General features: G+C 46.0%; 1 protein-coding gene across 3 annotated transcripts; it reads left to right on the top strand.

The window, feature by feature from the left end:
* The first annotated feature begins 546 nt into the window (after positions 1-546).
* Positions 547-17733, top strand: pde7a (phosphodiesterase 7A). Of its 3 annotated transcripts, XM_041961471.1 has the most exons (13): positions 547-1588; positions 10578-10638; positions 12153-12185; positions 13493-13582; positions 14135-14298; positions 14394-14457; positions 15283-15479; positions 15628-15759; positions 15886-15977; positions 16152-16296; positions 16377-16473; positions 16685-16765; positions 16863-17733. In XM_041961471.1, exons 1-13 carry the CDS (start codon positions 1451-1453, stop codon positions 17138-17140), a joined length of 1572 nt encoding a protein of 523 aa, XP_041817405.1. In that variant the 5' UTR covers positions 547-1450; the 3' UTR covers positions 17141-17733. The 3 variants fall into 3 exon arrangements, with proteins under 3 accessions (XP_041817405.1, XP_041817407.1, XP_041817406.1); XM_041961473.1 differs by lacking the exon at positions 12153-12185 and having other exon boundaries at positions 13496-13582; XM_041961472.1 differs by lacking the exon at positions 12153-12185.
* Positions 17734-18038: the final 305 nt, after the last annotated feature.

Genomic DNA, 18038 nt, shown 5'->3' with positions numbered 1-18038 from the left:
ATCAGTGGTCCAGCACCTTTCAGGCATTGGGTCCAGAATGATAAACCCAAACAATGCATGGCCACAAGAAAACTAGTTACTCAGAGTCTGCTCCACAATACAATCTGCATGTGTCTTGAGTCACCACAAGCAGTCATATGGAGCAAATTGCTTCCACAGAGCTGCAACATTTTACTGTATTTCCTGGGCTGTATTTCAAACTCCCGGTGAGTCTCAGCTCCCAAGTAGTATGAGTCATGAGAGGAAGGTAATCACAGGCAATGATGTGGACCGCTGCAGGGTAAGCCCCGTTGTGGAGGAATACCCTTGAGAAAGTCCACGCCGTCTGCAAACGACTGCTCATAAAGGTCTTGGGATCGCCCTGGCCGCGCATCCAATCGCGTAACTCCGTTGATACATTGTAGGCGCTCCTGTCCAATCAGCGTTCATGTTACAAGCGTCGCCTTGACGCCATTGGTCGAAGATAGACAAGGGCGTTTTTTTACTGTTCGCTTCAACAGCACCATCTCTGGCAGGTGGTGTGTGCTTTAAAACCATACAGTAGGCTAATGTTTAGGGCGATAGGTACGTAGTTAAAGGGAAATAAACACACTCTCGGTTATTAATTTGTCGTCTTTTTGGCTGATAGTCTCGCGTTGCGTGCCATCACGTTTCCTTTAAACCCACCGGAGCGGCAATGAATGAGATGAACGTCGGGGGTTTCCCTCTCTGAACCAGACACTTTGTGCTTAACGGTCAGCGGTGAATTAGACAACTGCTCCTTCATCATGCAGCTTGCGAAAAAAGACGGAAAAGCCCTACATGTTGAATATATTTCGCCACCGGTGTAAGCGCGAACGCGAGGAAAGCTCCCGGCCGCGGCAGACGGGCTCTCACATCCTGGAGCCGCCGCACCTCGTCCGCCGGTGGTGCATACGATATGATATGTTGATGACATTTTTTGGAAGCGGTCGTGCCTTTTGTTTTCGTCTCGGGATATGTGATACGCGGATCCGCGGACGCAGCGCAACGCAAACGAGCGGACGTGTTTCTCTGCCTCGAAAATGAGGAAGCGTTTTCATAAAGACCCAGAAAATGGCAAGAAGGTCTCGTCGTCCGTGGGCCCGGATTTGAGCAAGATGAGAAGGAAAGGAGCGAATGCAACAGCGGCATGATTTTCTCCCCCCACGGAATGACACCGAAAGGAGGCGAAACGGTGGAGGTAGATAAGACGCAGCATCAATGAAGGCGATCTGGACAAGTTTGGAGTCGCTCATAATGAACAGAAATACTTTGCAGCTCGGCAGCACATCGTTTCCACGATATTGAAAGATTTTTTTTTGTGCGGCTTTGGGAGATTTTCTAAGTCACCAGTCATCTATTTTCGCATTGCATTTGTTATCTTTTGCATCGTATATTTCACTTTTTTTTTTTTTTATATTTTTGATCCGGATCCAGCCCTGACTATTCAATGGAAGTATGTTATCAGCTGCCGGTTTTGCCTCTTGACAGGCCGGTTCCCAAGCATGTCCTCAGCCGGAGGGGAGCCATCAGTTTCAGCTCCAGTTCTTCTCTCTTCGGGGCTCCTGATCCGAGACAGCTGTCACAGGTAAAGAAATCTAAACCTTTACGTTTATCGCGTGTCTTTTCGTGTAGCCACAACACGGGCCTTAAAAACCAGCACCTTTTCTTTTTTTTCAAACAAACACGAAAAATCCACAGGAATCTTGCAGGTGGTTGTTGGGCATCTAGGCCCTAACGCACACAGTGAACACTCGCTTGCACACACACACACATTTTCTTATCTCTTGCACCTAAAACACAAACCCAGCCAGCCATCTCCTAAAACCACTTTGCATTTGTGCATGCTGCCCACAGATAAAGGCCCTCTTGGCTTACACTTTAGCCAGCACTGATGCCTGAAGTATACGAGTTCACTCCTGGGACCTGCTTGTAAGGGGTAACGTGCCGCACTGTTATTTATGTTAACATCCCTTGACACATTGACAGAAGAAACATAAATCATTGAGTCATACTTGAACTTCCTGCTTTCTCAGAGTCTTGAATTCTTGAAAATCTGCCTCTGGTAAGCCTGCCTTTTATATTTCTCCTCTGCGGTGAAAGCAAAGGTAGGCCACAACAACAGTCTTCACATTGTGGGGTCATGTTTTGCTTGACTCTTCGTGTACACAGAAAAACTGGCACAGCAGTACAATGCACCTCCAATGCTGTAGCCAAGCACTGAGTCACTGTTGTGCATGAGCATGTGTCTTGGATGATGTATTGTCCATTAGGCCTTTTGTGCAGTACACTTGCTTAACCGACTGCAACACGTGTGCCTGTGATCTCAACTCCAAGAGAAGTTGCACATCAAGTCATGAGTCAGTGAACTCTTTCCCCACAGTGTTACTACTTTTTTAAAATTGAAAAAAAAAACAAGAACATCTTTGATATTGCTTCAGTAGTTTTGCACAAAAGCATCAGGGTGTATTCTCGGCCCTTTGACGGCGAGTAGGTCATGAACAAAAATTCCCACAGCGTTGCATGGCATCTCCCAACACATTAACTAAGCATGAAGTCACTATCTTCGACTGTGTGAGCGTCCTCTTCAATGGGCTGTCCATTAGCGCTTTGTGCAAGACGCTGCTCCACATAACCACCCATGTGTGTCCGCTTTGAACCTACCACACCATCATGGGCAGCTGCCTCCGAGGACTAACGCATAGCTCTGGCTATCAAAGGCCCTCAATGTTGCTTATCTTCAGCGGTCTTTTCTTTTTTGCTGTGTTATTGTCTTTTTCTGGCGATCCACTCATCCACTCCATCACCACTTAGAACGACTTCTAAAACTAATCCGAGGGCCTGAAGCTGTCCCGCGTCTTGGTGGTTCTTGGACCTTGCTTCTCAGACTGCGGCCGAGAGGAGGGATCCTTGGAGGAGCCCCAAAACCTCAGAAGAAAGCCCGTTTCAGCATAATGCTAGATTGCTCGTCCTCTGCATACGGCCACGAGTGTAAAGCTATTGTGTGTCCCTCGGCCGAGATCACCAGTTGATCTCTCAAGTGGGCCAGGGTTTTCAATGGGCAGGTGTGAGGTGTGCTGCTTTGTTGTCAAAAAAGGGGTCGTTTGCAGCAAGCAATGCACTCTGCAGTGTTAAGTGAACCTACAGTGAAACAACAATGATCTGCATGTCATTTTTGTGGAGACATTGTTAAACCGCACAAGGTTTACAAACGCTTATTATTATATACTTATTATTTTTATTTTTTGCTTTGAGTGACAAAGTTGGATTCAGTAATTCAACATAAAGACCTGCTGACATAGTCGTTTGTCTTTTTTTTTTTTTCTCTTCCTGAACACTGGCAGAACTGGGTGAACATGCATGCACACATGCACCGGTGTCACTCAGCCTTTGTCACAGAGCAATTACACTTCTACAAATATTGTGTTTCGGGCCCTATTTATGACCATAAGGGTGCATTTGTCCTTGGTGGCTGCTGTGTTTTTGTGTGTGGTTCCACAGGCCTGTTGTTTGTGGAAGCAGTTCTGGACTACCATTGCAGAAAGAGGCAGTTAGGCATGTGCCTGGGCTCTGTGGGCAGTGGTTTGGCTCGCCGCCAGACTCACAGATGGCCGGAGTCTCAGTCTCTTTTCTTTCTCTGGCTATCTTGTTCCGCTCACTCGCAAGCGCTCTCTCTCTCTTTCTTTCTCTTTCTCCTCTACTCCCACCCCCCGCAGATGAAGACATTTCCTCTTGTAAACAGAGGACGAAAGAGTAGGGTTGAAGACACGACAGAGTCTCAGAAGAATGTGTCACTCTGTGGTCGTGGAATGCTTATAATGGGAGTAAATATGCTGTTGAAGAGGCGTTGAAAACAGCAACGGCATTAAATAAACGGGCTCGTTTGTCTATTACAATGCCTCTATTGTTTTTTTTTTATCACAATGCATGTTGGCTAATTCCTGAAAGTGACGTGGAAGATGATTTGAATTTGCTTGTATATAGTGATGCATGCTGGTCCCCTCTGGCTGCTCCGGAATGAAGGGTAAACACAGGACTGAGATAGATTAGATTGGTGCAGAATGAAAGGACCGGGAGTGTGAGCCAAGGAGTCAGACGCAGCAAAGACTCATGTGGTTCCCATTTAAACTACAAAACACACATGCATTTGCACATCAAGTTAGTTCGTCATTACACATCTCAGAGATGTCCCACATGGCAGGAGTTTCTGTGCCATGTGGCTGGCTGTCATGATTTGATGCTAGCAACACATTCACACACAGTCACATGGTTCTGACCAGGCTATGTAATTGACAACTCTTTCAGAAGGGGTGGGGGGATCCAGCAGAGATGCAAGAATCAATAAACAGATGCACGGTATTGATGGGGCCCGAGCAGTCACATGGCTTTTGGCGATAATGGGAGGAAAGCAGCTTAGACGGGAAACACTGATCTGCTGTTGGTTTGGCTCAATCATATCACAGCCAGAGATACCATCAAGAGCGTGCTGGCCGCTGACCCTAGATCGGCTACTTCTCATTTGAGGTGTTCAGGGACAGGAGATGATGATAGGCCTGTGCGCCAAGGCGAGAGATAGCGCTGCCTGTTTCATCCACACTATGGATGTTTCTGTGCGGAGCGCGATAAGGGAATACACGACAGTGCTCCTTTCTGAGGGAGTTACTTTGTTGATTTTAACTGAACCGATAAGGTTTTTTTTTTCTGCGCAGTGCCATCGGATTGACGTAGTTTCAGGATGTGGTAAGAATGCTGAAGGAGCCGCTCAGACTCTGAGCCTGGTGTTTCACAACCTTTCACAAAAACTTTAACTCTCTCCCTGCCAGAGTGAGGCTTTCTGTGAAATTTCGCATGAATGAGCTTTAATGAATGGCGCTGTTTGTTACCGAGCGAGGATGTGCGTGTTATTTAGTAAATAAACAAACCTGACGTCCTGTCTTCATTTAAACACACACTCCCTGTTTTTGCTGTCTGCCTCTCTGTATGGGGCCCCTCTTATCACATGACCATTCTGTTTTTGTTCTGCAGTGTCGAGTGCAATCGGCCATGGAGAATGTGGTTCCACACATCAACACACTAACGGGCACAATGTCAGGGGCCAACTGGTCCGGCTGAATATTAATCATGTTTACTGTAGCCCTGTAGAGGTATGAGAAGAGCCTATACAAGAAGGGACAATTTATTTACCAAAGAGTTGACCACAGGGGCACTGGTTGGTGACTGGGGTTTTGTTTACCCTCCTAAGAAGGTTAAGACCTCTTGGAGGAGGGGGGGATTTAAGCTGGCCCAGAGAGGCAATTAGAGCCTGGGGATGATGTTTAAAAATGAATGAAATTCCTGTGCAGGGTAGACAGTGTGTGAGAATATGAAGCAAGCCTCCCCCTTCCCCCACCCCGTAACTCTACTTGTTTCATTGGGCATTGCTGAAAGCACATTTATACAAGCGCTCTGTGTAAAGAATGCTTAAATCATTTTAAGACACTTAACCCGCCAGTAAAAACACATAAAAAAACATTGGCACAGATGTATTACTGCCTGACAAGCATGCTGCTGTTATTCTCCTGCGACCACACCGCCCTGCCATTCGCCGGCTAAGGCATCGGGCCAGCGCACCCCGGGCCTCCCCTCAAATCAGCAGCCCCCTCCGCTCTCTCTCAAAAACTCACTGCAGCTGGAGTGTGTCAGGGTGGACATAAAACACTCTTGCAACAGGTAGACTTCATCTAAGGCTTTTGTGTATCCAAGGGCCGGTGCACAAACACACACGCGCGCGCATACTCGCTCGATCCAAACCGGTCCGCGTTTATGGCCTAGCACTCAGTTACTGGAATGTGCCGTCCCACACAGCAGAGCGCTGCAAGAGGTCATAACTCAGAAGGAAGCTTTCGGTTTATGAAGCCGTGCTGAGTCCGGCCGCTTTTATCTCTGGAATTTACATGTGTGTGTCGTGTGCGTGTGTGCGCGCTGCTTTGTTTGTGATATATCAGTTTATAGGGATACTGCTGGCTTCCTCATTTGCTTGGCCCCAGCTGACTTACCGACTATGCAGCGGGCCGCAGCTAAAAAGCCAACTTTAAAGCAAAGAGACATAATAAAAGTCTGTTTTCATGTCTGTGTTCGACACAAGGAAGTGTGAGAGTGCCGCACTGCGCACTGGACTCTTGAATACCATTCAAAGGGCGTTGTACTGCAATACTAGCTCAATCACAATGCTATGATGACAAGAGGGCATGTTCGAAGAAGCAATCGGGCTGTTTTGAATTTGAGTTTTTGTGACTTTTTTTGCCACCGCCTTTTTGATTTAAACATACACACACACACCAGATACATTAGCCTGTTTGCTTTGAGCAAACACCATCATGACAATAAGGCAGCTGTTGATGGGGACAAAAAGCAGTCAATTAACACACCTTCACTGGCAGAATTTCACCAGATTCCTGCGAGGTCGGCCGGGTTCACATGTCTAAGCCCTTGTGACGTTGTTAACGTCTGTTTAACTGTAGGAGCGGCAAATGACAAAAGATTGAAGCCGTGAGGTAGCTCACCGGCTCAGAAGTTTTAACATAACGTGACTCCCCCCACCGCAGAAACCCGAGTGCTGTGACCCCCAGGCAGCGAGACTAAGCTGAGATAAGAAACAGAGCCGTATGTAAACGAGCTCATGTGGAATTGCAGACAGTACAATGAGCTGACTGTTACGCTCGCGGTAAACTGCAAACAAAACTGAATTAGGCTTGCTCTCAACGCCGATTGGCTTCCATGCAGGTTTGAGGCACCTGAGGCAGATGACTTGTTTCCATGTGTCCGCTAAAAATACGAATTGAGTTAAAGTTAAACTAGTAAAGCTTTATTGAAGTAATATGGCCTGCAACCCACTTGGGACATCATTAAACAGTTAAAACTTAAGTGCTTGTGCACAATGTTTCAACAAGTTTGATATGATCCGATTTTGTGATTTTATGGATGGAAATCCAGTATTTTTCCTGGAACAAAATGTTAAGGGTAATTTAAGTACCCTGATGGCCTCACATCACACAGTGTTTACTGATTGTCATTATTGAGTAAGCTGCTCGCCCACACAAGTAAATTTACAAAATCTAGTTAGCGAAATAAGATTTGTGTAAGCATGTAACTGGGTACTAATGAGTTTGATGCCAGAGGCTGTGGGACAAATGCGAAGTGGGGACCGGCACGGCTCAGCGGTGAGGCGAAAGAGTCCAGGTCCCTAAAGCTGCAATTCCTTTGATGGCCACTAGACGCTGGCACCAAGAAGTCGGGCTGTATTAAGGTCATTGGAAATATCCAGCAGTTTCTGTCTTGAAATGCTAATGTGCTGCAGAGAAACTGTCTGATTTCTAAGGCTTGATTGAGTGTATTTGCTTGATTAACATCCCTGCTCATGGATAAAGATCCAGCTGGCCTACCCTTGGATGTTTCTTTTTAGTTTGTGGCACTTACAATTGACAAAGTTGGCGATGAGGTTTAAACCCAGATCCAAGCCACATCATCCCACAGATGATGTCTCAGCAGTTTTATCTGTTCATCTTCATGCAGCCTCTGAAAAAACTGGCAGATTTCCCTTGATGCTGAATACCTTTGCTGTGACGCACCTGTGACAAACCATGATCAGAACCTGTGATAATGGGCTCTTCGTCACCCATGGTTCCAGTTAGAGGGTTGAGGGTTGAGATTCTCCTCAGCTGTCACTTATTGCCAGCAACTCTTTGTCTAACCACAGTTCACTTACTTTGCAAAATGTAAGCTTGATCCTCAGATCAAAAAGCTTGAAAAAAAAAAGATCAAATCTACTGTAGATGCGCAACAGTTATTAAACAAAGGAGTCCATCACTTTTCTCATAGACCAAGCCAATTCCTCCTGCCAGGGCTTCATAATAAAACCTTTCCAGTAGCTGTCTGGCCTGTGGAAGGCTTTCATAATTAAGCGGCTGTGCAAAGTGTTGTTCTTTCTAATTTCTTACATTAAGGATACAAGCTGGTCAGTTTGCTGTGGCATCAACTTTCCCAAGTTTTTTCTGTCTCAGTTTAGGCTCAATAAAACGTAGTAATGTTGTTCTCTGAGGCTGCGACAGAATTACGAACAAGCAGAACATGTTCTTTAAAAAAAAAAAAAAAATCCAAAACATGCTTGTAATTTTCAGATTTTAACACCATTTTACCCCCTGTGTTCGGATGCTAAGTGATGCTAACGTGTAAGATAGAGTGAGAAAAAACGACCAGGCAGGCAGCTTACACAAACAGGCATTTCCAAAAGAAGATTAACCACTGCTGGACTACATTCCGAACGTTTCGTATGATTGAAATTTGTGATAAGCGCGCGCAAAGAGGGACAAAGTGCAGATTTAACTCAAAATAAACGAATGACGTGTCGGTGACATGAAGTCCGAGTCTTGCCTTTGACGTCCTGCATCTCTCTCTCGCCCTTATTTCCCATCATCCGTGAGCTGTGAAGCACAAATGCCAAAAACACAATGCTTTGAAAGGGGCTCGAGTTCATGTCGGACCACGACAGGACCACTATGGTCTTGTGTGTGTTGGGACTTAGCGCTGCAAGGCGTCGCCGGGCTGTGTGTGTTGTGTCCCGGCCATTTCAAGGGTAAAACGTGACTTTCTCCTCCGTTCGCAGTGGGAATGTGACATTGACAAAGTGTTTGCACTGCCGCCCCCTTCTTACCAGCTCACAAGGGAGCACATGCCAGTGTCCTCTTAAGTGCCAACTGGTGGCTAGCTCTGTATGACTCTATGTGTGTGTGTGTGTGTGTGTGTGTGTGCGCATGTGCGTGCGCGTGTGCGTGTGTGTGTGTGTTTGCAAGCTCTGGCCAAAAGGTTTGTTTGGGCAAGTGCTGGCAGTGGTCACTCTTCCATTCCCAGCTCCAGAGCCAGCATTATACCGTTCCCACGCATGTTACAGCCGGTACCAACCCCCTTACACTCACATGCACACACACACACACAAACAGACAAACAGAACACAGCCCATGCTAGATACACACAATCTATAATATTCACACTAACCACTGGTGCTGTGTGTAAACACAGAGGCCTGTTGACACTAAAATACAGCTTTCCAGATTACCCACCCTGAGTCAAGATGTTTGCTAGCCGGTAAAATATTAGCTTTGGATTGGCGGCTGTCATGAGCTTAGAGGACAGACAGTGTCAGGTGTGCATGTGTGTGTGAAGGAGATTGGCAAAAATCCTAAGTATTTGAAGTAATGGGTGTATAAGCATGTGCATTTGTGTTTGCACATGTTTGCGTTTGTGGTGTGACCAGTAGCCGGTTGTCATTAAACGGTCCCAGAACATAGACGGAGTCCCGTCGGTGAGCCGACGGGGCCAGTCGTGCGGGCTCCCTGTGGAACGGGTAATCTGAAACGAGGGTAGCCCCGGAGGGGAGAGTGGGTGTGGAGGGGAGGGGGAGCTAGGATGTGTGGAGTGCACGGAGAGGTGAGCCAACACCTCAGTGCAGCCCAGAGCAGTTGTCTGTCAGCAGAGCAAATATGCAGTCGCCACAGTCGTACCTGCTCCAACTGCTGCTGTGCTTGAGACTGAGCTGCTGCAGCTGCCTCCTGCTGAGGGATACTTTCGACACTGGGTGGGCTCGCGCACACAAGTGATTCCCCTTGCGAGGTCAACAGAACCACCCTTAGGCCTTGTCCACATGTATATGCGCTATGTTGCAAAACAAACATTTACCTCTGCGTTTCAGCCTCTCATTCACACGCAGACTGTGTTTTATATCACCAAAACAAGAACAACAACATCTGGCAACAGCCTGGTAACAGCTGTGGACTACCGGTCTGTGTATGTTTGGTTAGCATCAATGTTAGGTCTTTGTTAGCACAGCTAGGACTAGTTAGTTTACAACTTAGCAGTTTTGGCAGCAGTTTGAAACATTATAAGCAATAAAAAAATCTATATAAATAAGTGACTTATTTAAAACTTGCACATCGTATGTTTCTTTTCTGGCAATGTAATCCGGTGTGATCCGATGTATTTGTATAGAAATCTGTACCCAAAATTCTTTTAAAAAGGCAGTTACAGTGTTATTGGAATAGAAGTTTAAAGGTGGGACCAAAGCTGTTTGGATGGATAATTTGTATTTATAGGAAAGTGTGTGTGTGTGTGTGTGTGTGTGTGTGTGTGTGTGTGTGTGTGTGTGTGTGGACATAACACGTGCGTTTCTCACATGACTGATAGCAGTGGTAACGGTAAGTGCCGTATCAGGCTGATGATATGAAGCTGGAACATGTTTATCAGTTTAACAGCTTGAGCACGTACACACACACACACACACACACACAGCAGATTAGAACCAACAGTAGCAATATTCCACCACCCTCCACTTATCTAGCTCTGTGTATACCTTAAAAAAATGACCTGTATTTTGTGTTTTTTGAGGTGTGTGTTTGCGGGGATGTGGTTGTGATACCTCCCACATCAATTTTGGGCATAACAACCACTGGTGGGACCTATTACAGCGTCATAATAACATACCTTCAGCATGATATTGGTATAAACCTTGGGCAGTTTGTTGACGGTGTTTCTTTTTGTTTGCCCAGAGACGAGGGGCCATCTCCTACGACAGCTCCGACCAGACAGCGCTGTACATCCGCATGCTAGGTAAGTGTTTTCCCACTCTCCATGCACACACGCACATGCATTTTCAGTAAACACCCGCAAACACACGGTTCCCAGACGTGGCCATGTCCATTTCTTAATACACGATGGCTTAAAAAGCAGTGAGCAGGGAAATGGATGGATCAGAAACGGAGAGAGGCATGTGGAGATTACGGAGAGATGAGGATGCACTAGAGTGCATGTCCACTCAATCCCTGGCCTTTTGGTAATCTCTCAATCAGAATAGATTTAGGTTGTGTGTTATCTGTCATGCTGAGTGTCTTTGAAGCTTCATCAGGTTTGCGTCCCTAAACAGACTTCGCTGGCTGAGTTCGTTTTGCGTGTTTGTGTACCTGTATCTGTGTGTACATACTTTGTTTGTGTGTGTGTCCATTTGCCCAGTGCTGCCGTCAGCGACCCTATACAGGATAAGCAGTTTAGAAAATGGATGAGAGGATGGAGGGCTCAGATGGAGTCAAATGCATCTAGGAAGCAGCCAAATCAGCCTTGGCTTTCTAATCGATAAGGTTATTGGGGATAATGGTGCGATTAGAGCCTGAGTGTACCCCTGACATCAGTCTACCGCGCACAGATGTGCCCTCGCATGCAACTTTTTTGCCTCGATTCATAGATCTGATGTTGTTTGGCTGGCAAGAATTAGAATTCCTCGCAGTGTTATCCCGTCACTGTCGCTCATAGATATTAGATTGCTGCTGTGAAGCATGGTGAGTAGGCAGGGAGCATTAAACAGCAGGGACAGTTTAGGGCTTACTGAGTGTCTGTGTTGAAATCCTGTTTACTGTAGCTTTCACATAATATTGCAACACTTTGTTTCTCTCCGTCTTGATAATGCCCACGATTCGACTGCTGCCACGTGCGTCTAGTCACAGTGACAGCGATTTATTGAGCCGACTGAAGGAGCTTTAGCTTTTCAATCATTTTCCTTGGCTAAGTATGATGGCGGTCTCATACATCACTGGCATAAAGCATCCGTGTCTGTACATTTTATATTAAATTGAGTGTGAGGAGAAGCACGCTAATGCAGACTGGTGTTTGCCCGGGCCAGGGTTCAGTCTGCCAAGTTAATGCTGATGTGCTTTCAAATAGCAGGACTCAGAGCTTTCGCCGCATCAGTTATAATGACATGACCTACATCCACCCCAGAGCGCCAGCACTAATGCACCGCAGGGGAAACATGGACCCTGTGACTCTCAAAACACACTAATCACACAAGTGTGCGATCGCACACACTCACACACACAGACACACACGCGTGCTGAGCCCCAGCACATGCATCTGCAGATGTGATGGATGTATATACACACACACACACACTAGCTAGGAGTGCATGAATTGTAGTGTCTTTTGGTCATACTTTACTTTTTGCATGTGTAATGCCTCTGATACGGTTTCACTCTCCACATTCATACCAACAGCGCCACGATCAGCTTTCTCAAAATGATGTTGAGCATCGTTATGCCTTGAATTGTAATTCTTAGTTTTTGGTATTTTGATAGGAGCTTGTGTAGTATTCAAACAGCTGTTTGCAAGTAAGTAACATGCTGGTTGGGAAACACACCTGTGTGACTGCTTTGATTTTAATTCTAATGCACATACGAACCAATCAGAAGTGCCATGCTAGAAACGTACCATTGCACCGTTTAGCGCCTTGATGAGTACACTGCCACATGGAGTCTTGCCGCATATAGAGTGTTGCCTGGAACGACACGCTAGCATTTTACTGCATCAGTGCCATAGCGCCATGCTGTCACCTCACTACGCTCTCACTGCTCCTGACTGCAGTCTACAAGCAGGCCAGCCGCCGTCTGTTTGATCCGAGTCTGGAGTCTGTTCCTCTTCCTCTGCCTGACTCCTAAAAACAGTCATAGACGGACTAAAGGTCAATCTCAGTGGCTCTGAGCACTAATAGTAGAGCAGACTGTCCTGACATGGCATTGCATGCTCAGCTGTCTGATTGACTTGTCTGTCCATTGAATTTTGTCTTCTGGGTCGTGGGAGTGTGTGTTTGTGCGCGACTGTGCTAGTATATGCCAGACTTGGGTCAAATAATGTTTACAAAATCACATCTTTTGCTTGTTTTAGTTGTGCTTAGGGTACCAAAATGATGGGCTTTACCACACTCGGACAATAAAGAGGTGAAATCATGTAAAATTGTTACGAAAAGCTGAAACATGATAGTGAAGTTTTCTGCCCACAATCCAAGCTGCAGTAAATTCATATCCACTACCACACTGAATAGAAGAGCACATCATTTTGATAAAGTCAACGACTGATTATTTTGTTTGCATGGACAGCTACAGCTCCCATGAGGTTTTGACGGCACTTTCCTGGCTAAAAGGTTTTTCATATGAAAAGCATTTAGCACAAACTAACAAACAGGCAGGATAATAACAGACACCAACGAACTAAATACAATTTCTAAAACAGAAATAACATAAGCAAAAATGCCACTTAAGTAAAGCGAGGGGAATATTTGTGAGGCATAAATTCTCATCTATCTTAGAATATTGCCAGAAAACCAGAATCTGTTTCAGCTTTTTCGGACCGATGCAAGAAAAAACATCTATGAAGAAAAATACACCGGCTGTCTCTGGCTAGTGGAACAGAGGCTTGCTTACAGGAGGGCAGGGTTTCAACTGTGTTGATAATTTTACACACATTTCCAATTGTCTTATTGTTATTGTTCACTGTCCTGTGGTGAAGCCCATCCTTCTGGCACCTGTATGTACAGTATGTAACTGAAAACATTTGTAAATACTGCCTGGGCTAGCACATTCAGACACCTTTCTTGTCAAGCAGCATGAATCTTGAGGAAATAAGTGCTGATTTCTTCTAGGAGATGTGAGAGTGAGAAGTCAGGTTGGATTTGAACCGGAACGAAGAAGCTCCCACCCCTACCTGTGCATCGACTTCCGAACTCTTCACAGTGAGTATGAATCTCAACCGATTACCTCGACCCGCCAGCCTCTCTGATAACGAGAGTCATTATCAAACTGTAGCTGCACATGGCGATGAAGTCCGAGGTGTGTCTTAGCCTACACCTTGGGATGTGCGATAAAATAATCACTTTCATACTCATTGGAACCTTTTTTAGAAAACATCAAACAGTTACAAAGAAGAAGTGTATGCTTGTGCGTTGACATTTTGACCCAAAAGTAATCCTGCCTCATGCTGACGTGTTTCCGGATTGCAGCCCCGGTTTATTCAGACACAGTGCTTTTGTGTGCGTGCGAGTGTGTGTGTGAGACCACTGACAAAGCATGTCTGCTGTGTGATCCCAGACGAGAGGCTTATGAGTGGGCGGCTGTGTCAGCAGCGACTGTTTGTATATCTCCGTGTTGGTGTCAGATCCCCACCGAGTTTGTGCAACCCAGATGGTTCTCCGAGCCTAATGAGCATGTAAAATAAACACGAACCGAAAGCATTGTTAGGTATTTTAAATATTACATATTTTGTCAATTTGTGTGTGTGTGTACAGCACGGCTGGGCTGTGGGTCCGCGTCAGCGAGCTCTGCTCCTGAGAGGAGGGTCCACAGGCTGCTCAGCTTCCAGAGGTACCTGCACTCATCCCGTCTGCTGCGGGGAGTCCCCCAGCAGATCCCCCTCCACATCCTGGATGAAGACTACACTGGACAGGCCAGAGTATGACACCCACCCTTTATATGAGGATGCCACACCTGAGCCTGATTCGCTTTGTTCAGACTTCGCTAATTCTGTGCTTCTGTCCTCTCTCGTAGTGCATGCTGGAAAAAGTCGGGAACTGGAATTTTGACATTTTCCTCTTCGACAGGTTGACAAACGGTTGGTAAAATATGATCTGCAGTTGTTTTAAAAGTTATGGTCAGAGTGATGCAGTGCTCTCAGGAGCATCCAGCATTAAAGCAGCCTTAGATTCAGTGTGTTACTAATGGTGCCATCTATTGGATGAAGATTAATTCTATAATTGAATCACTGAATTTTGCTTTGTAAAGGGGGAAAACTCCATCTTCATGCAATTTTGGGTCGATTTGGTTGCCATTTGCTTGTTGAAGAGGACACAACACCATATTATTACAGTTAAAATGGGAGTTTGGACTAACAGCAGCTCCTATGGAGCCTTAATTTTGTCATATTGTGAGCATATTTAAATTAATACTTATTTCTGAACCTACATAAGCCTCAGTAGATAAGATGTGTACTCCAGGTACCAGATATTTTAAATAAGGGGCATGACTCAGACCAGACACAACCAGAAAAAAGCATGTTCTTATTGTTATATACGAAAGGATATTATATGCTCTCTCCATACATCTGGCTTGGTGTAATACTGTGTATCTTAATGGCAAGAGATAGGAGAAGCGATGGCAAGAGATAACAGCTGCAGCGCACAGTGCTCTGGGAAGAGAAAGGATGGAAAAATATGAAAAGAAGTAATTATGGGAAAATTAAGAAGGGGGGAGTCGAGGCATGTTTAGGGAAAGTTGATGCACCAAGAAAGTAAATTACAAAACAGCAAATAACTCAGCGATGCACTGAGCATAATCGATTCATGATATTTTACATTGTCTGACGGTGCAGTTTCTGTTTTTGAATACAAATGAAAAGCACTGCGAGCTGCACACTCACTCTCATTATCTCCTTGTTCAGGAAACAGCCTGATCACCCTGACCTTCCACCTGCTGAACCAGTATGGCCTGGTGGAGCTCTTCCAGCTGGACATGGTCAAACTCTGGAGGTTCCTGGTCATGGTCCAGGAGGACTACCACAGCGACAACCCCTACCACAACGCGGTTCACGCTGCAGATGTCACGCAGGCCATGTACTGCTACATGCGGGAACCCATGGTGAGGCATGCAAACAAGACATTGTGGTTATTTTGGCTTGAGAAACTACCTTTAATTCAGTTCTTTGTTAGCCAAAAGTGCCAATATCAAGTTTCCAGATGTGATCAGTCATTTTGATCTTTGTGCCGTTGCCTTGTTGTGAGTGCAGCTTGCCAAGTCTCTGACCTCCTGTGACATCCTACTGGGGCTCCTAGCAGCTGCCACACATGACCTGGACCATCCTGGGGTCAACCAGCCTTTCCTCATCAAGACTGACCACTATCTAGCCACACTCTATAGGGTAAAACCACATAACAGCTGCTCTAGTAGCCTGCCAGATCCTACTTATGCATGTACTGTAGTGGAAGGCACCCTATGATTTATTAAATGCGTGCATCTGCGCACATTTTTGCTTTTTAATCTGCAGAATACCTCAGTTCTGGAAAACCACCACTGGAAGTCGGCAGTAGGCCTGCTCAGAGAGACTGGGCTGTTCTCCCATCTGCCGGCTGAGGACAGGTCAGTCTGACACTGCAGTGATGTGAAGTGCACCGTGAAAACTGCTACACACTATTAGATGGCACCGGTTGAAAGGTTCTACATGACTTCTCTGCTTACTTGTACAGAGAAAACGCGTCAGATGCCACAGTGAGCGCTTTATAGTCTGATCATTTTGTCTTTCTGATGCCGTAGCCTGAACATGGAGAGGGAGTTGGGCTCCTTAATCCTGGCCACAGACATCAGCAGGCAGAACGAGTACCTGTCCAGGTTTCGCCTGCACCTGGACCAGGAGGACCTGTGCTTGAGCAACTCCAGCCACCGTCACTTCATCCTGCAGGTCAGTTACCTCCTCCGTCTCTCTCGACACACACAGGAAAAACTGAGCTCTCATTTTGTTTTGATTCCCACTCTGCACAGATGGCTCTGAAGTGTGCGGACATCTGCAACCCCTGCAGACCCTGGGAGCTGAGCAAACAGTGGAGTGAGAAAGTGACTGAGGAGTTCTTCCAACAAGGTTATCTTTTTTCCCCCTGCTGCCTGCTGTTCTATTGTTTGTTTCTCCTTCAGTTATTTATTCTGCTCTTTTCTTGAGTCCCATTACAGTTCTTTCCTTTGTTCTTTCTGTGTTTATTCTCAGCAACCAATTCATTCTGTAACAGTAGAACATACAGTATAATCACACAGAAGAGCTCATATATTAATCATATTTTCTCATGCTCTTTTAGGAGATATTGAGAAGAAGCACAAACTTGAAGTCAGCCCACTTTGTGACAGAGACTCCAGCACAATTGGAAACATTCAAATAGGTGAGGAGCTGTGTTGTGGATTTGTTTTATGCAGCTCTCACTTATAGCTCGTTTCTGATCTTTAGCCCTAAACTGCGTCTCCGTTCTCCCCCTTCAGGCTTCATGACGTACGTGGCGGAGCCGCTGTTCGCAGAGTGGGCCCGTTTCTCTGACACACGTCTGTCCCAGACCATGCTGGGCCACATGGGGCTGAACAAGGCCAGCTGGGGCGGCCTGCAGCAGGAACAAACCTCCGTCTCCGAGGAGGCGGAGCCCAGCACGGCTGGCACAGACGCAGAAGACGCCGCCGCCGCCGCCCAAAGGGATGGCAACGCCGCTGCAGCCGCAGGAGGAACCAGCTCCAAAGAAATACCTCAGGGAAGCAGAGAATCCTGACACTCCTCGCGTGCCCTTTCACCTCAACCTCCTGACCCCTGACCCCGGCCTCAGGGCCTCACCACACACTGGGGGCCGGGTGGGGCAGGCAATGGCCTGCAGCCTCCTGTCGCTGCCCCACCTGATCCTAACACCTTGTTTATTATGTTTTGTTGCTTTTGCCTCCCATCTTGATAAACCACTGATTTTATTTAATTTATTTAATTTTTAATTCCTCTTTTTTGGCATAGAGCAATACATAGATACCTCATTTGGCTACTGCTGTATTTTCTTTTATTTGCTTTGTTTTATTTATTTGTCCACTGTAGTTTTGGCATTACTGACTGAACACACCACTTTTTGTGTTGGTGGACCTTAAGGGGAAAGCAGTATAAGAACTGAAGGAGACATTTTTTCTGGTATTTTGAAGTGCCATTTGAAAACAAAGATTTGAAGAATGATCTGAACTGAGTCGACTGAGACAACTGGAGTATTCAGATGCGAGACCCTCCTAAGACTTTAAAGTAAAGCCGTGTTGCATTTGTATTGAAGATTCTTCCTCATGTAAAAATGGAAAAAAAAAAAAATGTGACAAGCCCAGTCCTTTTGCTGCCTCTACGAAGACTGTTTACGCATCTCCTTGTTTGTTGTTTCCTTCCCTTGAACTGAAGTGAATCATGTCGGCTCCACGGTTTGCCTTTGAAGCACAGATGTGAAGAACCACTCGTTTGAACTGTCATCCCACTGTTGAAGCCATGAGCAGAACCTTATTCAAACACACCAGATGCCATAAGAAACTCCACCTGTGCTACAATGTGTTCTTGCACTCCCAAACGACGATCTGCGGCGGTATTGTAGAAATTAGTCCTTTTCTGATGATGTTTCCGACTCTTCCAGTGCTGGTTGAACTCGGGGTAGC

Source organism: Chelmon rostratus, chromosome 20 (genome assembly GCF_017976325.1).
Source record: "Chelmon rostratus isolate fCheRos1 chromosome 20, fCheRos1.pri, whole genome shotgun sequence".
NCBI lineage: Eukaryota > Metazoa > Chordata > Actinopteri > Chaetodontiformes > Chaetodontidae > Chelmon > Chelmon rostratus.
The sequence above is the reverse complement of the archived record's forward strand: the minus strand, read 5'-3'. Positions and strand labels throughout refer to the sequence as shown.